General features: G+C 39.6%; 2 protein-coding genes and 1 non-coding gene across 4 annotated transcripts in view; 2 read left to right on the forward strand and 1 right to left on the reverse strand.

Annotated features, from left to right (window-relative positions):
- Positions 1-491: 491 nt before the first annotated feature.
- Positions 492-563, reverse strand: trnap-ugg (transfer RNA proline (anticodon UGG)). Its single transcript has one exon. It is a non-coding gene; the product is annotated as a tRNA-Pro (tRNA).
- A 447-nt stretch (positions 564-1,010) lies between these two features.
- LOC137880006 (STAM-binding protein-like A) lies at positions 1,011-9,121 on the forward strand. Of its 2 annotated transcripts, none has more exons than XM_068721062.1 (10): positions 1,011-1,123; positions 2,911-3,210; positions 3,377-3,452; positions 3,535-3,630; positions 4,020-4,425; positions 4,611-4,735; positions 5,223-5,360; positions 6,402-6,514; positions 6,691-6,790; positions 8,119-9,121. In XM_068721062.1, the coding sequence occupies exons 2-10, from the start codon at positions 3,008-3,010 to the stop codon at positions 8,173-8,175; spliced, it is 1,314 nt and encodes a 437-aa protein (XP_068577163.1). In that variant the 5' UTR covers positions 1,011-1,123; positions 2,911-3,007; the 3' UTR covers positions 8,176-9,121. The 2 variants fall into 2 exon arrangements, with proteins under 2 accessions (XP_068577163.1, XP_068577162.1); XM_068721061.1 differs by having other exon boundaries at positions 2,972-3,210.
- A 1,876-nt stretch (positions 9,122-10,997) lies between these two features.
- ppil2 (peptidylprolyl isomerase (cyclophilin)-like 2) overlaps positions 10,998-25,871 on the forward strand; it is a 34,572-nt gene continuing 19,698 nt past the window's right edge. Inside the window, exons 1-12 of the mRNA XM_068720968.1 lie at positions 10,998-11,127; positions 11,333-11,382; positions 15,736-15,781; positions 15,978-16,040; positions 16,411-16,462; positions 17,381-17,432; positions 17,808-17,899; positions 18,470-18,559; positions 18,645-18,720; positions 18,876-19,036; positions 24,364-24,439; positions 25,325-25,431. Of these exons, the coding sequence (XP_068577069.1) occupies positions 11,096-11,127; positions 11,333-11,382; positions 15,736-15,781; positions 15,978-16,040; positions 16,411-16,462; positions 17,381-17,432; positions 17,808-17,899; positions 18,470-18,559; positions 18,645-18,720; positions 18,876-19,036; positions 24,364-24,439; positions 25,325-25,431 (897 nt within the window). The 5' untranslated portion in view covers positions 10,998-11,095. The remainder of the gene's footprint in view (positions 11,128-11,332; positions 11,383-15,735; positions 15,782-15,977; positions 16,041-16,410; positions 16,463-17,380; positions 17,433-17,807; positions 17,900-18,469; positions 18,560-18,644; positions 18,721-18,875; positions 19,037-24,363; positions 24,440-25,324; positions 25,432-25,871) is intronic.

Below are 25,871 nucleotides of genomic sequence, written 5' to 3' on the forward strand. Positions count from 1 at the left end.
AGACTGTGAGGGCTTGACATGGTGTGAATAGGAATGGGACAGCACTTTGCTGCAACATATCAGTGTCGTCCTCTTTGTTTACCTTTTTTTTAACATCTGACAGAAAGGAAGAAATTACTCGTCTTTCTGGGGAAAATAAATAGTTTTTTTTAATGTTATCTATTGACTAATGGCTGTCTTGTACACTCCTTACTAATAGCATCTCTTTTATTCTAATTTACTATATCTTTATTTTATTACCAGTAAATGTTTTTTGTTATCCATAGAATGTTACATATCTTGGATTATCCAGACTAACATCTCTTCATTTCACTATCAGTAGATAATACTTGCATTGCTTTTCTTTGTCTTGCATCATTGAAGTATAACAACATAAAACACGTACACTTTCCTGCCACGTATACATGGACCTACCATAATGATTAAAAAAGGTAACAGTCTACAAAATCACAAAAACAATGTGGAATAAATGGTAAATACATGCAAAGGATGGGCTCGTCCGGGATTTGAACCCGGGACCTCTCGCACCCAAAGCGAGAATCATACCCCTAGACCAACGAGCCACTTACATACCTAATTTTATAATTTAATTCGAATGGCTGACCTGTAATATCCGTTGTGAGGACATTGACATAAACTTTCCCTGGCTCAGTCGGAGAAAAGAGGCGTCCTGACAATAGATCGTATAATGAGAGGACGATTCACTTTCAGTAAGGAATAATACACAGACTGGAGGACAGCGCATGCAAGATGTTCAAAAATAGACTAAACAAAAGAAAAAAATATCTGTTTTTTACTGTATAAGGAATATTTAAAATACCAAAAATAAAACCGGAATAAATAAATAACTCAAATTCCTATCTGATAGAAAAAACATCTGTACAAATATAGATTTTTGTATCTATTATTTTCTATTAGCTATCAAATTATTTTCAATAAGAAAATAATTTACGTCCCCTATAACGCGTCATGTGTCGGGCGGAAGTTGTTGTGATTGCGGAAGTGAAGCTACAGATGCTGGAGGCTCAGCCCACTGAAGCAACTCTGCTATTTGATTCCTTCGTTATTTTTAAATTGAGGCTACATGTAGCTCTGTGGGAGCGTCGGTTTACAGCTCTGTCGGGTAAGAATGACTACGACGTTGTTCAGTGGCTGTTAGCTGCTTAAACCGGTTTAAACTCGTTACGGTTACTGCGCTAAGTTAGCTAAGTTAGCGCGGCTAACGCGACGTCGTTTGATCCCCTTATAGTGTGTGTGTGTGTGTGTGTGTGTGTGTGTGTGTGTGTGTGTGTGTGTGTGTGTGTGTGTGTGTGTCAGCTAATTCTGATGTTGTAATTGTCTGATTATATAGATGATGACTATACCTAAAATATTGCGATAAGCTAAAGTAGTATTTAGATCCTTTACTTACTGAAAAGTACTAACTAATACCACACTGGGAAAAAAAGACAACACTACAAGTGAAAGTCGTGCATTTAAACATCTTACTTCAGTAAAAGTATGTTACACCAAAGTGTGGCCTACTGATAGTATCAAAAGTAGAGTGTGTAGTAACATGTTCCCTATGAGTGTTTTACTTTTGTATATAAAGTTTCTTGTTTAATATTAATGTGTATTTTGCATTTTAATGCTGTAGATGTTTAATGTTGTGCTCATTTTGACTCCTTTATATACTGTTGTGTAGTTCTTTCTACATCAATGCATTGTATTCTATAAGATCATCACGTTTGTAGCATCGCTCTCCCGTGAGAACCACAAATCTCTAAAAAGTCAACTTTTCACGAGTTGAAAAGGGATGAAAAATGACAAGTAATCTGAAAAGTAACTCAAACTGTCGCACAAATGAAGTAAAAAGTCAAATATTTGCCCCTGAGATGTCGTGGAGTAGAAAGATAAAGTTGCATAAAATGGTAAATAATCAAAGTAAGTAGAAGTAAATGTATACTTCAGTACAGTATTTGAGTAAATGTACTTAGTTGCATCCCACCACTAACAGTAAGTGTGTCGGTACACTGTTGTAGAGCACTTTCTGATCATTTGTCTGTTTGTACAACCGTTCACACTGAACACACTTGAGTAAAAGTGAATTAAGGTTCTTTTAGAAAATACACAGAAAGTATAAACCTCTAAGCAGACCGTTCTCCTTTAATCAGAGCCACACCTCTTGAGCTGAACAACTGGTCTCTCCTGACACACTGAATCAATACAAGCCGTCTGACCATTAGTCAGCGCGCTGATGAAGCGCTCTCACATTTGTCTTCGTTTGATCAAAACCTCAAGTCATCCCAGCAGAGTCACAGTGTTCCTCCAAAATATACTCAGCCAGGGTGTGGAGAGAGGGACACTGTTTCTTTTATGCTCCTTCATGCAGGATGTTGTGTGTTCTTCCACACTTACTGAATAGATTTACTAAAAACAACTCATTAATAATGAAGATCAAGTCTTCAGATCATCACATCATAGCAATATTAACTTCGAAATATCTTCGAACGATTGTCAGATTTCCGGAAATATATTTGCAAATTCACAATAAATATTTTCTTGTCGTAGAAAGAATGAGTTGTGCTCTGCAGCTGTCACTATAAAAAGGTTTTGAAGATTCGTTTTCTTAGTTTTTCATTATTTTCCAGCAGATATCCGGCATCGACTGTATCACTTTCGTATTAAATGTCTCAATGGAAACTAGAATATTAGAATTTTCATATTGTTAGTGCTTTGAGCAACTCATTTTTAAACTAATTGTTTTGAATTGGTGGCAGAATTTTGGAGATGGATCGCTGCAAAACTCAGCAGACAATCTCTGAACACTTTATTCACAGGAAAGTTATTCTAAGGATTGAACCAATAGTAATAATAATAACATAGTGTTGGAAAAGCTTTCTGACTGGCAGTGTCCGTGGTTTTCTTCAGGGTTAGTCACCACAGCGTTACTTCTGCAGACTCTCCACTGACGACAGTGTTCACTCTTCAGCTCGTCTCCCTCGGTGCTTCTGGCCGAGTTGTCGCGATGGCCGACCACAACGACACCAGTCTGCAGCCGGAGGAGCGGGTCCGCGCTCTCACCAAGAAGGGCAGCTCGGTGGAAGTCAACGAAGATGTGCCGCCGCGCCGCTACTTCCGCTCCGGGATGGAGATGATCCGCATGGCCAACATCTACGCAGAGGAGGGCAACATCGAGCACGCCTTCGTCCTTTACAATAAGTACATCACGTGAGTGATCAGCTGGTTACTGGTTTCATTGTATTTGGTACATTCATTTGTCCTTCGCTGTTTGGCTAGTTTGAGGTTTTTCACATGAATCAGTGTTCTCAGTGCAGGCATGAACACAAAGGTTTATCAGTCAGTTGTGAGATTCTTTTCTTCTCTTTTCATCAAGTCTCTTTATAGAAAAACTTCCCAAACATCGGGACTACAAGACCGCTAACATTCCCGAGAAGAAGGACACACTAAAGGTACGCAGACGGTGTTTCTACTCTCCTGTACAACGTGTTTTAATTTGAAAAGGAAATGTTGACGTTTTTCTTTCGTCTCCAGAAACTGAAGGACGTCGCGTTTCCTCAAGCAGAGATTCTGAAAAAAGCCCTTTTGCGGAGATTTGAACAAGACTATGCACAGCATCTTGTCAAAAAGGTAAATGTGTTTGCGGTCTCTGACATTTAAAGAAACATAAAGGTTGAGACATTGAGAAATATAGCATTGTAAACATAACGTTAAAACATATCTGATACACATTTACAACACTGCAGGCATTGTACGCTGATTTTACAGTGTGTTGTGCAAACCCTAAATGGGGTGAAACATTAATCAGAGTCGTAATAAAGGGAGACATTTGTTCATTAACAGACGGAGGTAAAACAAACAACCTTAACTAGTCACACTTTATATAACATTGGTATTAAGTCCAAACATTAATTACTCTGCAACAAAACTGCATGTTGTTGAAGAACAACAGACACAAAAACGAGAGGCCACCCGCTGGGAACTCAATCTCGAATGCGCCCGGTGTGTTTTCTGCTCAGAAAGCGGAGCAGGAGGCGGCGGCGCGGGAGCAGTCCAAGCAGCGGGCGCTGGACGCCGAGCGGGAGCGCGTGGCCGAGATGCTGCGGCGACAGCGGGAGCAGGAGCAGTTCAGTGCCTTCGAGGAGATGATCCGCCGCCAGGAGCTGGAGAAGGAGCGCCAGCGCGTGCTCCTGGAGTTCGCCGCGCCCACCGCGCCTCCCTGCGACACGCCTCTCCTCCCAGGCATCCAGGGACCCCCGCCGCAGGGGTCCCACGCCGCCCCGCAGAGCCCAGGGGACCCGTCCGGTGGCAACAACCACCAACACGACCGCCCGCCCGCGACCATCGGCACGCCCGGCGCCGCCGCCCTGCCCACCTTCGACCGGTCGCTCAAGCCCGGCTCTCTGGTCAGCCCGGGGAACAACAGTGAGTTAATCTGACGCGAGGGGGCCTGGCCTTCACAAGGATTTAAATACTACTTTAAAGTATTTGCACTTCTGAGCTGATTTATTCCCTCCTGACCTACTTCATTTCCTGTTTGCGCCATGCCTCATTTCAGAACGCCACAAGAGTCTAACTTGTATTGGTCTGCATGTTGTTGTTTTTTGCAGATACAATGGTGGACGCCCTCCGGCAGTTGGCCGTTCCGGCCGAGCTGTGCCGGAGCTTTCTGAGGTTGGCCGAGGCCAACACGAGCCGAGCCGTGGAGACGTGCGGCATCCTGTGTGGCAAACTGGTAAGCCTCTGAAGTAGTGGAGGTGACTCCCCCTTTCTGAAGAGATCGTTTACAGGAAGCAAAAAACTATAAATGTAGAAATGAGACGTTAACGAAATGTTTCTCATCGGGTCTTTAAATCTGGATTTTTGCATTTTTTTAAATCCATGGCCTGAGGTGGTTAAAAAAAGAAATCCCCTGTTCTCCTGAAACAAAGGATGTTTCTCTGAGAATATATAAGGAATGTGGACATCAGCTGACCTCCCACCCCAGAGGGGGAGAACATAACCTGACACTTCTCTCACTGTCCCAGGTCTGCTGTGGCTTTTGTTTGTATTGTATCGTTAACTAAACGCTCCCGTCACTGTTTTTGTGTGCATGACGGAGCGTTTTTTTCAGTGCTCCGTTACTTTTTGTCCTGACTGAGTCCTTGGTCCTTGGTATACGGTTTCTATGCATAATTTAAAGGATTGCAACAGCGTGACGTCTTCTTTTGTGTTTGCTCCAGACCAGAAATGCCTTCACCGTGACCCACGTCATCGTACCGAAGCAGAGCGGAGGACCGGACTATTGCGACACGGAAAATGAGGAGGAACTCTTCCTCATACAGGACCAGTACGATCTCATCACCCTGGGCTGGATACACGTGAGTACCCAATATGACCTGTTTGTTTGTCAATAACTATAACGGTTAATAACCGTGTTACCTTAAATTCTTGAAGAAAACTTTGTATTTCTTTCATGCCTTCATTGTGAATGGAGAATCAAAAGTCCGAGGGAAGTCTTGATGAATTGAAGTAAATCTGAGCCGAGTTTAACAGCAGTAAAATTTTAGTAAAACATCCGTTTATAAACTCTCGTGCAGCGTTATCCAAGTCTCCTTTACTCTGCCGTGAGCTCACTACTTCCCAAACAGCGTCTCTGCTAAAACTTTAACTGTTTAAAAGTCTTCTGACTCACGCAGACGAGTAGTAGTGACTGTAGTAGTTGTAATGAATCAGCAGTGGACTGTTTGTTACTGTGTCTGACTAAGTCTCGCTCTTAGGCAACACGTCACCTTGCGAGATTTCAGAACGAGACTTCTCCGTCAGTGAGACTCTTTCCATAATGTTGTCAGACATTAATAATAACAATCTGAGTCTGTCGGTGGATAAAAGCCAGGCTGCAACCTTCGGCTTTATGTGCAGAAATGTGTTAAACTTGCATTCTCTCTAATGTCCATCAGGGGGCGACTCCTCTGGTTGTATAGAAGTCTAGTCTAAAATGACTCTACTTCTCTCTTGATTTATTCCCTCAGTAAACATTGTAAACATGAGTTTATGGTCTCAATCTATAGTTTCAAGTCTTCTTGAATACAGCATGATGTTCATTTAGTACATTATGGTCCATTTAGAGTCAAATAGATCATAAAGCAGGGGATGCTTTAGGGCGGGGCTTACTGTGATTGACAGGTCGCTGTTAGAGACGTATACGGCGTCACTCCTCTGCAGTCCAGAAATGGTCACTTTCACTCACTGGTTGCAAAAATCAAATCAAATATGGCGACGGCCAAAATCCAAGATGGCGACGGTCAACATGCCGGAGTCAAGGCTTCAAAACCGGAGTCCACAAACCAACAGTTTAAGACGTCCGGCATGTGTTGTTTGTGCATTGAACACCAGTTAAACCGACTCTGCGTGTTTCCCAGACTCACCCCACGCAGACGGCCTTCCTGTCCAGCGTGGACCTCCACACACACTGCTCCTACCAGATGATGATGCCGGAGGCCATTGCCATCGTCTGCTCGCCCAAGTTTAACGAGTGAGTCGAAAAAAAAAAACCTGCTGCCGTCCCATCTCTACAAACATTACAGAGTCTTTCAGCTCGCTCTCCTTCCAACCGTTACCTGTGTGTGTGTGTGTGTGTGTGTGTGTGTGTGTGTGTGTGTGTGTCTCTTCTCCACGCTGACCTGTGTGTGTTTGTTGCGTTTGTCTCAGAATCGGCTACTTCAAGTTGACGGATCGAGGAACAGACGAGATCTCCACGTGTAAACAGAAAGGCTTTCACCCGCACAGCAAAGACCCCCCTCTGTTCACAGTGAGTCCACCTCCACTCACCTGTTTCTAATGCAGAGCGGTCTACATCAGCAATTTACGACAATAGAGTGTCATTTACTTGACACTAATCTGATCCAGTGACACATGGGAAACTGCACTGCAAACAAGTGTGATCATTTTTGATCATTTTAGTTTTCATAAATCACAAAAATAAATATCCTTTCTCACTAACCTCTAGTGGTGTCTGTCCTGCTCCAGGTCGTGAGAGTTTTGAGGAAGTACAATGATGGTGAATTAAAATGTATTTATGGTGTTAACAGCATTAACGGTAACATCTCATTCTAGAAACAAATGTCCCAAAGTCAGTCTGGATAATCTACAGAACAAACTGAGAGGCGTTTTCACTGGAACTACTTTTTGCAAAACGAAAAGAAAAAGGAAATTCCGATGTGGAAATATCGTTTGTGGCGGACAGATCTTCCAACAGAAATACTAAAGATAATAATCTCTGTAGACTCTCGTGAATTAATGCTAGAACTGTACCACTAGAGAGATTTTTGATTATAACTTTTTCTCTAACTTTTGGTACAGTGCAATAACATTTTTTAACCTGTTAGCTAATAAGTACATTATTAAAGCCCACTATACTGCATTTTGACCACTTAAAGGGATGTATGAGGTACTTCTCCAGAGTCGGAGTATTACTACAGTAGATGGAGTTTAGAGGAACAGACGGGGGAACCAGCACGAGAGCAAAGTAAAGTACTGCTGTGGACGTATTTTAGACACCTCAAAAATATCAATATCAGTTTAAATGTGCGCTAATATTTAGAATATTTTCACAGCTTTAAGTTGCTGTCAGAACTGAAGCTGTGATCTACGCTCTCTTCAAATCCACCAGACTTCATTGACAAAAACAGTGATTTTACCTCTCAGGTTACAGGAGGTCTACCGCTGGCTCCATCGCTTAGTTTGTTTGTGTTATTGTGTGATTTTGGTGTTTTAAACTGAACCTTTGATTCACCAAAGTCACACAATAACACAAGCTAACTGATCAGTTGATAGACTGAATACATGAGTTCTTCATACTTTATAAGTACTTAATACTTTTTTATGTTCGTACTTGAGCTTGACATTTGTTTTTGCTCTATTATTTTGTACTGTTTGTTAGGTAGGTTCTTAAAAAAATAAGAAGACATTACATTTTTTTGTGTTCATTTCTGTTTTTAAAAACAGCATTAATGTGTGAACCGATTAGATATATAAAGTACAAGTAGTACTGCGTTTCTCTGTCCATGTGAGAATCCTCAAACTCAAATCTGTCTCTTCTTTCTTTCTTTCTTTCTTTCTTTCTTTCTTTCTTCTCAGCACGCGGGACACATCAACATCACCGATGACACTGTGTCCATGATGGATTTGCGGTGATTCTTTGTCACCGGAACACTCGGACTGTTTTCTCAAAGTGTAGACATTTTACTGGAGGAAACCCTCATTTCACTGACAGGACGGTTCTGAGCAAACGGCGAGCACGAGTTCACTATTTCTACAGACTTCAGTTGTTCTCAAAGAAAACAACGTCGTGAACCTTTATTTTAATTTCTTCATTTTGCTCTCTAAGAAAAATATATTACATATTATTGCACTTTCCAAGCAAACAACTACGATCCACCCTCAAACCTCCGGCTCTTCATCCCCTCTGTTTTTCTCAGTATGTGCTCTACTTACCGTTCGACTTTTGATTTTTGTCTCTAATAAAATATATATATATGTGTTTGTCAATGTCTGGTAACGCAACCCTTTTGTTTCATAATCTGCCATCAAAGTTTGGTTCTGCCTGACAAAGATAAAAGTGCCAAGGACGAGAACGCTCGTTGAGTTGTTCGCTGTGCAGCATGAAGTTCAGTGTGAGGTCTGTTTGATCTCCGTTGTTTTGATGTGGTGTGTTTTTCGTCGTAAGCCGTTGAAGTGCTATGAATGATGGGAGAAACGAAAGCCAGATGTAACTCAGGTACGCAGGCAGCGATGCTGCTCTGTATTCTATTTTTTATAAGCAACCACCATCACTCCACAGCATCCTTCGTCTATGAAGAGCTTTTGATTCATTCCTGCTTGTGATGGGTTGGTTGGTTGGTTGGTTGGTTGGTTGACCTGAATAATGTGTCCGTGCTTTCAGAGGACGTGTGATCGATCTGAATGTACCTTCTGCTCCGCGTTAACACTCGTCACTAACACCCTGAGCACGGATCGTGCCTCCAACCGTTTTTTGTTTGCTCCCTTCCGCTTGTTAGAAGAAGTAAATGATTAGCCATAATTATGAGAATAACTTCAGTGAAATAAATGCCAAGTCAAAATAAACCTCATTGTAGATTAATTTGTTCTGCGTGGTTGTGTTTGTCATGTTTGTCCAGGAAATGGTTTAGATTTAAAGTTTAGAGTAGAAAACTAGTTTACATGTGAGAGAATATAAAGAGAAATAATAAACACCAAGCACAGACATTTAAACAAAATGAGTTTAGAGGATGAGATTAGAAATGTAATAAAATATTTTTTTTATTTTAATACCTTTATTTTTTTATAATAAAGTAGATAGATACATAGTTCCTTTATTAATCCCGTAAGGGGAATTTTTTTCGCTACAGCAGCATTTATAGATAATAAATACCACAGCTGTTTTCAGGGTAATGTGCACACTTAGACATTAACAAGAAAAAAGAGATGTGTGTGTGTGTGTGTGTGTGTGTGTGTGTGTGTGTGTGTGTGTGTGTGTGTGTGTGTGTGTGTGTGTGTGTGTGTGTGTGTTAATCTCCGTCACATGATCAAAGACAACATTTCAAAGATCAGATGAAACTTGAGTTTTCATAGATGATAACTGAGCATGTCATATGGCCCTGTTACTTAGATGCACAGTGATAATATGTCATGTTGTGCAGGTAGAGAGACGGTAAAATCATTAAGACAGTGACAGAGCTGCTACAGTTCTAAATATTATATAGGAAACATAAATCTGAGACTCAGTTTCAGCAAAACTGTCAAAAGAACATTAATTAGAGCAGGGCTGGACATGTGTTTGAGTTTTGCTTTTTAAAGAAAAGTGAATAAAAACACAAAGGCAGGGAGACGCAAGGAATCTGTTGCATGTTCCTGCAGGTGTATAGGGACTCGTTTCAGCTTTCAAAGGTTGGGATCGATTAGCTTACATTCAACTTTATTGTCCAAGTAAGTACTGAGACAACAAAAGGCAGTTTGGCCTCTTGTCAGAAGTGTAAAAGCAGTAAAGCAGAATATGTTGACATTATGTGCAGCAGTGTTGCAGTAGGAAAAAAAATGTTATGCAAGTATAAGTACAAGTTAAGGCTATAATAGTTTGGTGAATCAAAATAAATTCTTAAAATATTATATTAATATATTAAAGTCTTCTCACACAATGATATTTATAATATGGCATTCATTTAACCAGGGCGATATATTGCAGGAGCTGGCTCAAATTGTGTCCATGGCAGCTAGCACAGGCACTTCCTGTTGCAAGCTCAGCTGCCACTGCAGCTCAGCTTATTTGTTTAAAGTGTTTGCAAAGCAAATGTTATTGCACTTTTGTTCATATAGCAGTACTTTTAAAATAAAAGTGCGCAATACACTTTGAATTAATTATTGAACTTTGCGAATAACAATGCGATTAATCGCAGAAAATCATGCGATTAATCGCGATTACAAATTTTAATCGTTGCCCAGAACTAATTATATATATATATATATTTGCATTCATTCAGTCCGCTGCATGAAAGTGTTTATCGTTGCCATGTATTGTCATATTGTCAAATTATGAAAAGTAAAGGCTAAACTGCCACAGCACCTCTCCCAAACAGTGGAAACTACTATATATATATATATATATATATATATATATATATATATATATATATATAAATCCATCCTAGTCAATAGGTTATATGGGTTGTCATGGGTTGTCATCGTTCTAGTCCGGCACCTCTCCCAAACAGTGGCAGCTGCCGGCAGCTGAGCTTTCCACAGGAAGTACCAGCTGCCGCTGCCACGATTTGAGCTTGCCCTTTCTCTTATATTGTCATGATGGTGCTTGTAAGACATTTTGGGTTTCCTAATAAAAAGAAAGAACAGGCCCAACGAGAGAAAATGTATTTGTTTGTTCTCCGTTCTTCCAGCAGGGGGCGGAAGAGCGCTGCGATTATAAGTGGTATGCCGTCAATGACGACGACGTAAAAGAACGTAAACAGGAAGTTACAGCAAGGCGAGCAGGCTGCGTGTTGTTGACGTTAAAGTCCGTCGTTTTTAACCTTAATAATCTCTCAGATCTACACAGACAGTCAAAATGGGGAAACGACAGCACCAGAAAGATAAAATGTAAGTATTAAGGTTATCATGGACGTTACACCGTACCACGTACGTGTTGTTGTTAGCTTAACGAGCTAACAGTGTTTGCTAACGAGCTAGCTATCTAGCTAGCTAACTTACAGTAGCTTATTTCTGGCATTAGTTTAGGTTTAACTTTATTTAACGTCACTCTTTTGTGTTTACTCTTATTTATGTGTGTTTTTCCGCCTTGCAGGTACATCACATGTTCAGAGTACACACACTTTTATGGAGGGAAGCGATCAGGTGAGTTGTATTTTAAATATCTCAAATTTAAACTGAACCTGGTTAAAATAAGAAGCAATAGTCATAACATTAGTTATGAGGTTGTCGTGCACTTGTTGTATTCTATGTATTGTAAACTGTATACCTATTGCTGAAAGAAGTACTCAAACCTTTTACTTGAGTAAACGTTTACAATACTACAGTACTTGCAGTTAAAAGTACTGCATTTAAAATCTTACTTAAGTAAAAGCACAAAACTATTATCATTAAAATATACTTTAACCAAAACTAATAAATTCCCAAAAATATTTAGTTTCCAAAGATGTATGAATTCATTTTTAAAAATATCCAGTGCTTCACAAGTAAAAACAGAAGTAACAATTTAATGTAAGACTTTTTTTTTTTTTTTTTTACAATTTTGCGACCACTTGTGGGATCCCAAACTCCATGTTGGGAACCACTGTCGTTACATTAGTTATAGCTACAGTTATTGGGCCTACTACACTCTATACTGTTACACTCTATACTACTACACTCTATACTACTACACTCTATACTATTACACTCTATACTACTACACTCTATACTATTACACTCTATACTATTACACTCTATACTACTACTACACTCTATACTACTACACTCTATACTACTGCACTCTATACTACTACACTCTATACTACTACACTCTACTACTACACTCTATACTACTGCACTCTATACTACTACAACTGCACTCTATACTACTACACTCTATACTATTACACTCTATACTCTATACTACTACTACACTCTATACTATTACACTCTATACTCTATACTACTACTACACTCTATACTACTACACTCTATACTACTACTACACTCTATACTACTACACTCTATACTACTGCACTCTATACTACTGCACTCTATACTACTACACTCTATACTATTACACTCTATACTATTACACTCTATACTCTATACTACTACTACACTCTATACTACTACACTCTATACTACTACACTCTATACTACTACACTCTATAGTATAGAGTGTGATATTATAGAGTCTATACTATTACACTCTATACTATTACACTCTATACTATTAAACTCTATACTATTACACTCTATACTATTACACTCTATACTACTACACTCTATACTACTACTACACTCTATACTATTACACTCTATACTACTACACTCTATAGTATAGAGTGTGATATTATAGAGTCTATACTATTACACTCTATACTATTACACTCTATACTATTAAACTCTATACTATTACACTCTATACTATTACACTCTATACTACTACACTCTATACTATTACACTCTATACTACTACACTCTATACTATTGTACTCTATACTACTACACTAGAGTAGTAGTATAGAGTGTAGTAGTATAGAGTGTAGTAGTATAGAGTCTATACTATTACACTCTATACTACTACACTCTATACTACTGCACTCTATACTACTACACTCTATACTACTGCACTCTATACTACTGCACTCTATACTACTACACTCTATACTATTACACTCTATACTACTACACTCTATACTACTACACTCTATACTATTACACTCTATACTACTACACTCTATACTACTACTACACTCTATACTATTACACTCTATACTATTACACTCTATACTACTACACTCTATACTACTACTACTACACTCTATACTACTACACTCTATACTATTACTCTATACTATTACACTCTATACTATTACACGCTATACTATTACACTCTATACTACTACACTCTATACTATTACACTCTATACTACTACACTCTATACTATTACACTCTATACTACTACACTCTATACTACTACTACACTCTATACTATTACACTCTATACTATTACACTCTATACTACTACACTCTATACTACTACTACTACACTCTATACTACTACACTCTATACTATTACTCTATACTATTACACTCTATACTATTACACTCTATACTATTACACTCTATACTACTACACTCTATACTATTACACTCTATACTACTACACTCTATACCAGGGGTATTCAATTAAAATTCCAAAAGGTCCAGATTGAGAAAATCTCCTCGTGCAAAGGTCCGGAACATTATAATAATATCTAACTTGCGCCATTTAGTGCCATATAGTAGCCTAGTAGTAGTAACAACGTCTCTGTGTAGTCAACAACTGTCAAATTTAAATAAAGACATCACACACATCAATTATATTTTAACAATTATTATTCTGTTTTCAAATTGAACTGGATGGATTATAAATAATACATAGAAATACATAAATAAATGTTCTTCTCTCATTTCAAGTAAAATACACAAAAAATAACTTTTGAAAAACTTACATCTTATTAAAAAAAAGTGCTTGATTTTAGAAAAATGAATGACAATTAAAGAGTGGCTGGATTTAACTTTTTTCTTCTCTTTTTGTTAACATCATAATGATCTGTCAACTTTATAATAAACAATCTCTTAACAATTGAACAGCTTTAACACCTCCTTTTCTCTTTCTTTCCCTCTTACATCCCACTCCATCTCTTTTTCTTGTTTAGTGAGAGAAGTGAGTTGTAGCTTGTCCTGCCAGGATTTTAAATCTGGGCTGGAATGGTGTCAGGGCTAGTCTCATGCACATATGAAGGTGCTCATTGGATATCCTGGAATGATATTTGTTTTTAATAATGTTCATAGTGGAAAAAGCTGCTTCGGTCGAAAGATTTGTGTTTGGTCTCATAGTGGCGTTTCACATTGGCGCTTAATGGCCACGGCCTCTGAACATATGAGACAGAGTGGTTTTGTAGCACCAGCAGGAAGAATGAACAAATACAAGTCCGTCCATTCTTTATTAAAAGCTCGGTTTTCGAGGTCCACTTTTCTCTTTTTAGAGCACGCCATGTTAACTTGCTTTTCCGACTTACTTCTCCCACTGCTCTCTCTCACTGTTCTCCGTCTCTCTCACTGCTCTCCGTCTCTCCGTCTCTCTCACCGTTCTCCGTCTCTCTCACCGTTCTCCGTCTCTCTCACCGTTCTCCGTCTCTCTCACCGTTCTCCGTTTCTCACTGCTCTCCGTCTCTCTCACTGCTCTCCGTCTCTCTCACTGCTCTCCGTCTCTCTCACTGCTCTCCGTCTCTCTCACTGCTCTCCGTCTCTCTCACTGTTCTCCGTCTCTCTCACTGCTCTCCGTCTCTCTCACTGCTCTCCGTCTCTCTCACTGCTCTCCGTCTCTCTCAATGCTCTCCGCCTCTCTCAATGGTGTCCGTCTCTCGCCTGTCTGCGTAATTTCATTCGACTCACGATGCATTTTGGAATAAACATTCGATTGGCTGAGTAGCGTCACGTGAGATTAAATTAATGCATGCAATTGGTCAGTGTGTTTCCGCGGTCCGCCAATTACCGACCCCTGCTCTATACTATTAAACTCTATACTACTACACTCCATACTATTACACTCTATACTACTACACTCTATGCTACTACACTCTATACTATTACACTCTATACTATTACACTCTATACTATTAAACTCTATACTACTACACTCTATACTATTAAACTCTATACTACTACACTCCATACTATTACACTCTATACTACTACACTCTATACTACTACACTCTATACTATTACACTCTATACTATTACACTCTATACTATTACACTCTATACTACTACACTCTATACTATTACACTATACTATTACACTCTATACTATTACACTCTATACTATTACACTCTATACTATTACACTCTATACTATTAAACTCTATACTACTACACTCTATACTATTACACTATACTATTACACTCTATACTATTACACTCTATACTACTACACTCTATGCTATTACACTCTATACTACTAGTATAGAGTGTAGTAGTATAGAGTGTAGTAGTATAGAGTCTATACTATTACACTCTATAATATCACACTCTATAGTATAGAGTGTGATATTATAGAGCCTATACTATTACACTCTATACTATTACACTCTATACTATTACACTCTATACTACTACACTCTATACTATTACACTCTATACTACTACACTCTATACTATTACACTCTATACTATACAGTGTAGTAGTATAGAGTGTAGTAGTATAGAGTGTATACTATTACACTCTATACTACTACACTCTATACTATTACACTCTATACTACTACACTCTATACTATTACACTCTATACTACTACACTGAGTTTAATAGAAGCTAGTAAAACTATTTTAATACCCACCATTTCACCCACTGTGGTCTAGAAATACAACATGTAGTGTAACGGTGTTTGAAAGTGTCGTTAAATATAAATTGGACGTATATAATTGAATGCCATTTGATTTTTTTTTTTTATTTTGCTTTTCAGAAATCCCACAGGCCAACTTCAGACGGCTTCCGTTTGACCACTGCAGGTAAGAAGAGACTTGTTAACCATCAGCAGAGATACAAGTCTACTATGAGACTAACAACAATCTGGCCATGTTGTTCCACCAGTAGTGGAGGATACTTTACAACAATACATTGTATAGATGGGGAAATGTATGCAATTCAATCTATGAAAATCTGTCTGGACTGTTTGACTTCAGTGTTTTCTCTGAAACATTTCAGCTTGTCCCTGCAGCCGTTTGAATATCCTGTCTGTACTGATGAGGGAGTCGTCTTTGACTTGCTGTAAGTAGATGATTTAAATAACAAATAAAATGACAATAGGCAAGTCCAACTGTGTCCTGGTTCTACGGGGTTGTTATGATTGTTTGTTGCATGATATGTCTGTCAGCTCAACACTAGTTCAGGTTAAGATATCCGTCAGCAACTGTTGATACATGGAGCTCTTAGTAATCCTTCTTCAAGCGATGTGTCTTTCATTGTTGGTGTCACACTGGGGGCAATATGAAAGCAAATTGTTAAAGGCCAAATATGAGATAAGGATGAAGGATGAACAAGTTTGTTGTTGAGAACACATCGAAGCTTGAATGTGTTGTGATTGCTTCTATTCCGACCTTTAAATAAAGATCACTTCCTTTTGTACCTTGTGTTTCAGGAGCATTATGCCGTGGATCAAGAGGTACGGCACTAACCCCATCTCTGGAGAGGTGAGCAAACAACACGCGTCATGTGGCCAAACATGCTTCCTAATGGTTTAAATAATAATGCCCAAACAGTGTTGATGATAAATGTAGCCGATAGAAGCAATAAACCTCTCAGTGCGTGCGTGCTCTATTGACCCGGAGATCTGCTTGCGAAGCCGTGCCAGCAGTGCCTACGTGTACCAGGATGCATTGCACGCGAGCTTCTGGCGCTCGGAGGGTCACCACTGGTCATATCGCCTTGAACCGCTAATGCAGCCGCAGCTTCTTTCAGCTGCGTTTCTTCGGCCGTGAACTCTGGCTCTAACAAAGAAGGCTGAATATCTGAGTCGGTCAAAACGGCTGTTTTTGCTGTTGAAAAACGTAGCACAACAAAGAAGTGTTGTTTAGAAAGTTCTGTGTACCCCCTGACTAGAAATCTAATATCCTCAAATGACGAAGCTGGATGCAGGAAGTACAACAGATTTTGCAGCTGCTGACTCAGCTTTCTGGCTCAATATAGGACTCACAGAGGAATTTATTGCTTCCATCGACTACATTTACTATCAACACTGATTGAACGTCCACATAAAGAGTGGTTCTCTTTTAACTGTTTAAGTCATTTATCAAGCAACACGTTTAAACATATACTGGTTCCAGCTTCTCAAATGTGACGATTTGCTCCTTTCTGGATTTTTACAACAATTAAGAGATTAATTGAAAATATTTGATATTGATAATATTATTGCTATTAGAGGCCACACTCTTTACTATTTACCACAAGTGGTTGTTATCATGTGTTCATTATTGAATAGCTGAATATAAAATATTGTTGTTTTTTAGGAAAAGAGGAACCTTTTTTTTTTTTCCATTCCATTTTTGTAAATATTTTTTTGATGACATTATTTTTATGACTGGACACTAAACTTTTCTTCCTTCTCACAGAAACTGGAAGCAAAGTCCCTCATCAAACTTAACTTTGCCAAGAACAACGATGGTAAATAAATAAAGATACATGTGTTCAATTCACTCTTAACCTTAAATGTAGAAACTAGTGAGTAGTGTGTGTGTGTGTGTGTGTGTGTGTGTGTGTGTGTGTGTGTGTGTGTGTGTGTGTGTGTGTGTGTGTGTGTGTGTGTGTGTGTGTGTGTGTGTGTGTGTGTGTGTGTGTTAAAGAGGGTAATGTTTTGAGGGGATAAGAGCAAATTAAAGCAAGTGGATGAGGATGATGATGATGATGATGATGATGATGTGGGAGAGGTGATATAACTTAACATGAAGTATTTCTTGACTTCTGTATGAGACGTTTTCAGACTGTTTGTTTGTCGGCTGCTCCGCTTGCTCCTCACTGTCTCTTTTCATTTTCTTCCAGGAAAGTATCACTGCCCCGTTCTGTACAACATCTTCACAAATAACTCTCACTTCGTGGCCAATAAGGTCACCGGCAACGTGTTTTCTTATGAGGTTTGTGAGCTCGCACACTCTCCCTGCATTGATCCGCGCACTCACTCACTCACTCACTCACTCACTCACTCACTCACTCACTCACTCACAGATGTAATTGATTTGATTTCAGTGTGATACAGTGGCGATGCTCAGCCCACATGGTCTGCCTTACATCGCACCCAATTAGTTTAGTACAAAACAGTGTTTCTCCAAAAAAACTGAGGATGACACTCATGCGATCGCTTGCGTGTGTCTGTGAGTGAGTGAGTGTGCACCCTTATTTCTGTCCACGGCTAATCTCGCCCTCTGTTGCAGCAAACTGCATATTCTTTTGGGCGTCCAGTTATGGCGCCGTGCTCAAGGACCTCTCGTGGTTGCAGTGGTTCACCCTTTATCAAAAACACCTTTTTTATTGCCTGCTAACTCCTCACTCACTACTGTTACACTCCTCACCCAGGAGTTTGAATGAAGTGTGTTTTGCGATGCCGTAAAGCCCATTAGTGTCTAGACGGGGAGTCAGCAAATTGTGTGTTTGTATTCATTCAATCACACGATAAACAATTCTTAAATGTTTCCGTTTCCACTCAGGCTGTTGAGCAACTCAACATCAAGACCAAGAGTTTTAAAGACCTGCTGACCGACGAACCCTTCACCAGGAAGGACATTATCGTTCTTCAGGTGGGTTGTTGTTTTGTTTTGTTGAAAGCACATTATTTATGGAAAATTAACCTTTTAATAATATTTTGGGGGGTTGTCTTTGCAGGACCCCACAAACTTGGATAAATTCAATGTTTCCAACTTCTTCCACGTGAAAAACAACCTGAAGGTGTTGGATCCAGGTGGGTTATTTGTTAATCAACTATTAGTAATAAAGGGAATTCTGCATTTCTGTTAAATTCTAATCCATCAGAGTTAAACTTCTTCACGGAATATGAAAGTGCCTTGATTAAACCGCTTTCCTTCCTCTTGCTCTGGTTTCCCCGGCACGGTTCAGATGAGGAAAAGGCCAAGCTGCACCCGGCGTACCACCTGAAGACCACCAACCTGGAGACCAGGGAGACCTTAGCTGAACTGTACAAGGACTACAAGGGGGACCAGCTCCTGGCTTCCACTATGACGGAGAAGGCAGCCAAGAAGACGGACAAACTGAACGCTGTGAGTAAAAACACCACGGTGCTGAAGTTATGTAAAACATAAAGTCCTGCAAGAGAAGGAGAGGAATATGAAATGTCTCACTATTCCCAGCTCATGTTTTATTCCCTCACATTAGAGACCTGAAAGTCTTTGATGTCTAAACATCCCTCCTGGTAATGGAAGTTGTTAAAATTTTGTTGAACAAAACCTTACAAGTTAATAAGAGTTCATCAATCAGAAGCTGCTGGTTCAAATCTGTCATACTTGGCAGTTTGTTGACTTGGATACTTAACATTTAAATGAATGTCTAATTAATACGTATCTGGCAGGAAATAGGAGCTTCCTGGTAACAAAGTCTGAACTCTCATCAGTTTCATTGTAGCTTTCAGCTCATGTTTACTTAAAAACCACAAGTTCCTCTTAGGTGGAGGACCAAGTTCAGTCTCTGATAAAGGACGCTCACCTCAAACCTCATGGAAATAGGCATCTAATAAGGGAGGTTTTTTGTTTTTACCAAATTATGAAAATCATTATTTTTGACAAAACAATACCAACTTGAGGTGGAGTTCATGGATTTCCCCGGAGCGTTCAGTCTTTTGTTCATCAAGGAGACGTTAAAGTGCTATTTTAGCAGCAGGTAGGATTTAGACTATTGCTTTTTTTTCAGGCACTTCTTGTCCATTTAACAGTTTAGATTTGTTTAATTGAAAGATGCTCAATTTACAGTGCAATTACAATATGTGGGATGCATAAACTTTTCCATCTGTGTATGAAAAAATAGTTTTAAAAAGAAGAGAAGTACTCAAAAGTGTATCGATAAAAGCAACTGTACTTGTAGAAAACAGGTCAAAACTTAATAATAATACATCAACTTAAATATACATACAAGTAAAATAGTGATATTAGCATATGTAACATAATATTGAGGAAAAGCTTAGTGTATAATAAGGAAACTATATATACATAGAAGACAAGACAAGTTTATTTTCATAGCAATACGGCGATTTCAAAGAGTTTTACATTAAATGTCAAAAGACAAAGAATAGAATAATACAGGGATAAAATACAAGAATAAAAGTTCCAAGAAATTAATAATTATTTGATTAAAATAAGGCGGCAGCAAACCGAGAAGTCAGCTTTGATCCAAGGTCTGAGTTCCAGAGGACCTGCTGTTTTCTGGGAGTTTGTTCCAGATATATGGAGCATAAAACCTAGTTTAGTTTTGACTCTGGAGACAGAAAGCAGACCTGAACCGGACCACCTGAGAGATCTGGATGTTCATAATGTAGCAGACGATTATAAACTAGAGATGCACCGATATCGGTCTGATACTGACTCAAACAGCTGGTTCTTCTTCTTAGCTGGAAACTTTTTTGATTCAACAAAGTTCAGACGAGCTTAAACGCACTTGTACTGTGTTCCAATGTCCATACTACCATAATATTTAGTATGTTTCAATACATAGCATTTCAAATGCGGTGTGACAAAAATACCAGGATGTTCTACTACATCTTGCAGTGTGCGAGCCAGCGTGCTTTTTAGGCTAAACTTACCCACAATCCTTTAGTGCAGCAAAAAAAAAGTTTACATACACTTGTAAGGAACATAATGTCATGGCTCTCTTGAGTTTCCAGTTATTTCTACAACTCTGATTTTTCTCTGATAGAGTGATTGGAACAGATACTTCTTTGTCACAAAAAACATTCATGAAGTTTGGTTCTTTCATGACTTTATTATGGGTTAACAGAAAAAGTGACAAAATCTGCTGGGTCAAAAATATACATACAGCAACATGAATTAGCAATTTTGGTGACTTACAAAGTTGTGTCAATGAAATGAGCTTCATAGCATGGCCTCTTAACTTCTTGTGAGTGATTATGAGTGACTACAGCTGGTGACTTCTCTGAGGCCATTTAAATAGGGCTCATTGGATACAAACGCCCACAAACGCTACAATGGGAAAGTCAAAGGAGCTCAGCATGGATCTGAAAAAGCGAATCATTGACTTGAACAAGTCAGGAAAGTCACTTGGAGCCATTTCAAAGCAGCTGCAGGTCCCAAGAGCAACAGTGCAAACAATTGTTTGTAAGTATAAAGTGCATGTCACTGTTTTGTCACTGCCACGATCAGGAAGAAAACGCAAGCTATCACCTGCTGCTGAGAGAAAATTGGTCAGGAGGGTGAAGAGTCAACCGAGAACCACCAAAAAGCAGATCTGCCAAGAATTAGAAGCTGCTGGAACACAGGTGTCAGTGTCCACAGTCGAGCGTGTTTTGCATCTCCATGGACTGAGAGGCTGCCATGCCAGAAGGAAGCCCTTGCTCCAAAAGCGGCACCTTAAGGCTCGACTGAAGTTTGCTGCTGATCACATGGACAAAGATAAGACCTTCTGGAGGAAAGTTCTGTGGTCAGACGAAACAAAAATCGAGCTGTTTGGCCACAATGCCCAGCAATATGTTTGGAGGAGAAAAGGTGAGGCCTTTAACCCCAAGAACACCATGCCTACCGTCAAGCACGGTGGTGGTAGTATTATGCTGTGGGGCTGTTTTGCTGCCAATGGAACTGGTGCTTTACAGAGAGTAAATGGGATAATGAAGAAGGAGGATTACCTTCAAATTCTTCAAGATAACCTAAAATCATCAGCCCGAAGGTTGGGTCTTGGGCGCAGTTGGGTGTTCCAACAGGACAATGACCCCAAACACACATCAAAAGTGGTAATGGAATGGCTAAATCAGGCTAGAATTAGGGTTTTAGAATGGCCTTCCCAAAGTCCTGACTTAAATCCCATTGAGAACATGTGGACAATGCTGAAGAAACAAGTCCATGTCAGAAAGCCATCAAATTTAACTGAACTGCACCAATTCTGTCAAGAGGAGTGGTCAAAGATTCAACGAGAAGCTTGCCAGAAGCTTGTGGATGGCTACCAAAAGCGCCTAATTGAAGTGAAAATGGCCAAGGTGACATGTAACCAAATATTAGCACTGCTGTATGTATATTTTTGACCCAGCAGATTTGATCACTTTTTTTGTTAACCCATAATAAAGTCATGAAAGAACCAAACTTCATGAATGTTTTTTGTGACAAAGAAGTATCTGTTCCAATCACTCTATCAGAGAAAAATCAGAGTTGTAGAAATAACGGGGAAACTCAAGAGAGCCATGACATTATGTTCTTTACAAGTGTATGTAAACTTTTGACCACAACTGTATGAGCAAGAGGGTCAATGTTATGAGGAAGTAGTATAAACCAATTGAATGCATCCTGCATGCAACTGTACATACTTCGCAAGAGCACCTGCAGTATTTTTTTAAAAGTAAAAAAAAAAAAAATAAGTATATGTTTGTATTGCAGCTTTTGACTTTTTATTTTTTCTAAAGGAATGATTAAATTCTTCAGTTGTGCTGCTGCAGCATTTCAAGAGGGCGTTCATTTGGCGAAGACGCGTCATCTTCCCTTTGTACACAGGAGGGAGCCAAACACTCAGTAATACATCGTAATACATCGACAGTATGACAAACAACTGCATCCAGAAACAGAACAAAGAACCCTCACTGTGCCGAGAGGAAGATGAATAATGTTCCACATCTTACTCTACAGGAAGTGAACACTTTTAGTAAAAGACTCGGGCAGTAAGAACATGTCGAGGTCTGAAAACGTCAGATAAATAAATAAAAACAAAGACTTCTTTTGAGTATGTAGCAGGTTTATACTCTTTATTTTTAAAATATCTTCTGGATACTAACTGTAATCTTCTTACATGTCTGCTCTCCCAGGGTTATTAATCAGGTTTAACTGCAGGGAAACAAACAGATGTGCAACAATAAAAAAAGGGTCAACCGCGGCCATGCGACCACCGTGTCCTTAAATAACCGGAGAGGATGACGTGCGATTCATACTAAACGGCATCAGCGACTCTTATCGGCTCTCCTTTGATGCTGCGCCCCGTCTGGGTTTTTTTTTCTTTGTGTTTTTTTTTTTTTATACGCCAGAGCTTTTCCTCGGTTGCTCTTCGTCTGGAGTTCACAGTCGAGGTGATGCTCTGGCAGCATCCGAGGGAACAGGGAATATAGGTCAGACGGAGCACACAAGGTAACCGTCTGGGCTTTCATGCGCCTTCACAAGAACTAGAGCAGAAGAATGCTAAACCGGGACCGTAGAGTAGACGCGCAAGCTTTTAAAATCCATTTTCACGTCTCCGCTTTCATTTTCCTCAAGTAACTCCTCCAATCTCACCGCATTGTTTTGTTGTATTTTTAGTTGCTTTATATTACTGTTCAGCTATTCTACTATAATTTAAACCCAAAGAACCTTTTTTTTTTTTTGTCAGGTACCGCCAGAAAAAAAACAACCAGTGTGGCACTTTGGAGTTTCTCGTCCAAATCTATGCGCCACTGAAAACAATGGTTAAATTGATGCACCACTTAGCGTAAATGTGGGGACCGGCCGTGTATGTGGCTGCCCTGTTGAAGTGCCTTTGAGCAGAGGACCTGATCTTCAGAGATAAATATACAAATAAGGGCTGCAAGTAGTGTTTATTTTCATAATTCATTCATCTATTTATGTATCTATTAATCCGTAAAATTTCCATTAAATGCTAAGAATAGATGTTTGACAAAAATCCAAAGTCCACTTACTAGCTTTGACCAGAGCTTTCAGGCACATCTCATCCCTCATAAGTCTTTTCAACAGTGACCCAAGTTCAATACGTTGGTCACATGATGGGAACCGATCAAACTCCTCCTACTGAAGACCATGAGATGCTTTTGAAAGGGCTTCAAAGACACACACACACACACACACACACACACACACACACACACACACACACACACACACACACCGGACATGACGTCACCGTGACGCAATAACAAGCTAGCTACCACAGTGTGTGACTGCTTATCATGACGGAGGAGATGACCGACGAGAGTGAGATCCTCTACCTGCATCCGGAAAAAAGTTAGCTCACCAGTTTTGGGGATTTCTTGAAAAAAACTGCAAGAAATGCAGATTGTTCTTGTTCATTAAACAAAGTTAATGCTGAAGTTGACAGATTTTTTTGGGGATTTTTTTTATTTGATATAGTTATCGGGAATTCTTTTGGCCACGATAATCATGTATTTAAAATCTGATAGGGTGACTGCTCTAATCTGACTTCTACTGATGATGAGATTTCTGCCGTTCAGAACAGATTACATTTGAGAAAAAGAAAAACTAACATCTATACATTCGATGGCTGTTGAAGACAGTCCTGACATCATGAAAGTATATGTTAACAGAAGTAATGTTTTAAAAGTAGTAAATGTGACCTTAAAGCTGCTATTTCTTTATTTCTGCCTCTTTTTCCTCAGGCCCACTACTCTACAGGCAGAGTTTCCGCCTCCTTCACATCCACGGCCATGACTCCTGCAACAACACAAGAAGCAGGCAAGTGAACATCTCGCCCTCCATCAAAATACAAACATCCACATTCCCAGCAGACGGACACATTCACCTCTTCTTTCTTTAGCTGCTTTAATCGTTATCGGTTCGGGGGGGGGGGGTAGACCGGCTACACTCACGCCTGCTCTGTAGCAGCAAAGTGCAGCTTCATGATCACACACTCAGCCGAATGTAGCCTCAAACTGGGAGCTGCTCAGTTCCACTGGTTTGTCTTCTCCTGTCAGCCTCTGAGATCTGCTCTTATGAGATCTGCTCTTATGAGATCTGCTCTTATGCAACTGTGTAGTAGGTTCAGTAAAGTTCAGAAGAGGAGAGCCATGTTTGGATTTAGTGACCCAGTTCAGGTTCCAGAAACAGGGTGACATGTCTAAGAATACAGAGCCATGTTGTCTTTATATTGTGTATTTTTTTTAACATTAAAATATTTAATAGTGTGTGTGTGTGTGTGTGTGTGTGTGTGTGTGTGTGTGTGTGTATATGTATGTATGTATGTATGTATATTACTATGCAATGTGGGTTGTAGTGTTGGATGCAGGAAAGGATTTATATTATTTGAATTGCTTGTTTCTTTCTCTAACATGCGGTCATGTTTTGTAAGTAACACTGTCTTGTATGAAGGCTGAACAGTAAATACAAACAAAGCTAAGATGCTTAATAGGAGAATAAAACTTGCAGAAATCGAATTAACAACCTGCTCCGTTGAGGGTTTTAAAGGTCAGAGATCTTCCCGCTGAGACTCATAAACAATCAATAAAGTCTTCCGGTTGTTCTTCAAGATGACATCCCCTCGCTCTCTCTCATAATCCCTAATGTTTTCATCTTTCGATGTATTAAAAAGGCTGAATTTGGTTTGTTTTTGTCATGTCATAGATGCCATCGCGGACGACACGGTGCGTTACCGCTATGTGAAGAAGAAGGGCTACGTCCGTCTGCACACAAACAAGGGAGACCTGAACCTGGAGCTGCACTGTGATAAGGTAATAACAAGCATATTCACACACACACACACACGCATCCCCAAAGATGGATTATAAAGTAGACACTTATTCCCAAATTGCTCCTGCAGGCTGTTCCTGCGTGTATGAATGCCTGATGGGCAGGTGGCACCTTGCATGGGAGCTCCTGCCATCAGTGTGTGAATGGGTGTGAATGATGACATGTAGTGTTAAAGAGCTTTGAGTGGTCTGAAGCCCAGAAAAGCGCTATAAAAGTACAGTTCATTTACCATTTGTTGTTGGTGGGTTTCTTCAAATTAAGGTGCGTGTTTTCACGACCTAAAGATAGAACAATAGGCTGTGAACGGCGGTACTTTAACATGTCAAAATAGCAAATGTAAAATCAAAGTTAAATCACATGCTGCTGTGTGGTTGTGGGTTGTCTTGTGCCGTTAAGCGACCAAGCGATCAGGTCTATTTAT

This window comes from Cebidichthys violaceus, unplaced genomic scaffold (genome assembly GCF_023349555.1).
Source record: "Cebidichthys violaceus isolate CVI_PGR_0920_01 unplaced genomic scaffold, fCebVio1.0.p SCAF_26, whole genome shotgun sequence".
Lineage (NCBI taxonomy): Eukaryota > Metazoa > Chordata > Actinopteri > Perciformes > Stichaeidae > Cebidichthys > Cebidichthys violaceus.

What these genes read in the sequence shown, in the direction of transcription:
- LOC137880006 (XM_068721062.1), top strand. Translation starts at nt 3,008, where the DNA reads ATGGCCGACCACAACGACACCAGTCTGCAGCCGGAGGAGCGGGTCCGC. An exon ending in GCATCCTGTGTGGCAAACTG is followed by an intron (nt 4,736 to 5,222) that starts GTAAGCCTCTGA and finishes TGTTTGCTCCAG; the next exon opens with ACCAGAAATGCCTTCACCGT. An exon ending in AAGACCCCCCTCTGTTCACA is followed by an intron (nt 6,791 to 8,118) that starts GTGAGTCCACCT and finishes CTTTCTTCTCAG; the next exon opens with CACGCGGGACACATCAACAT.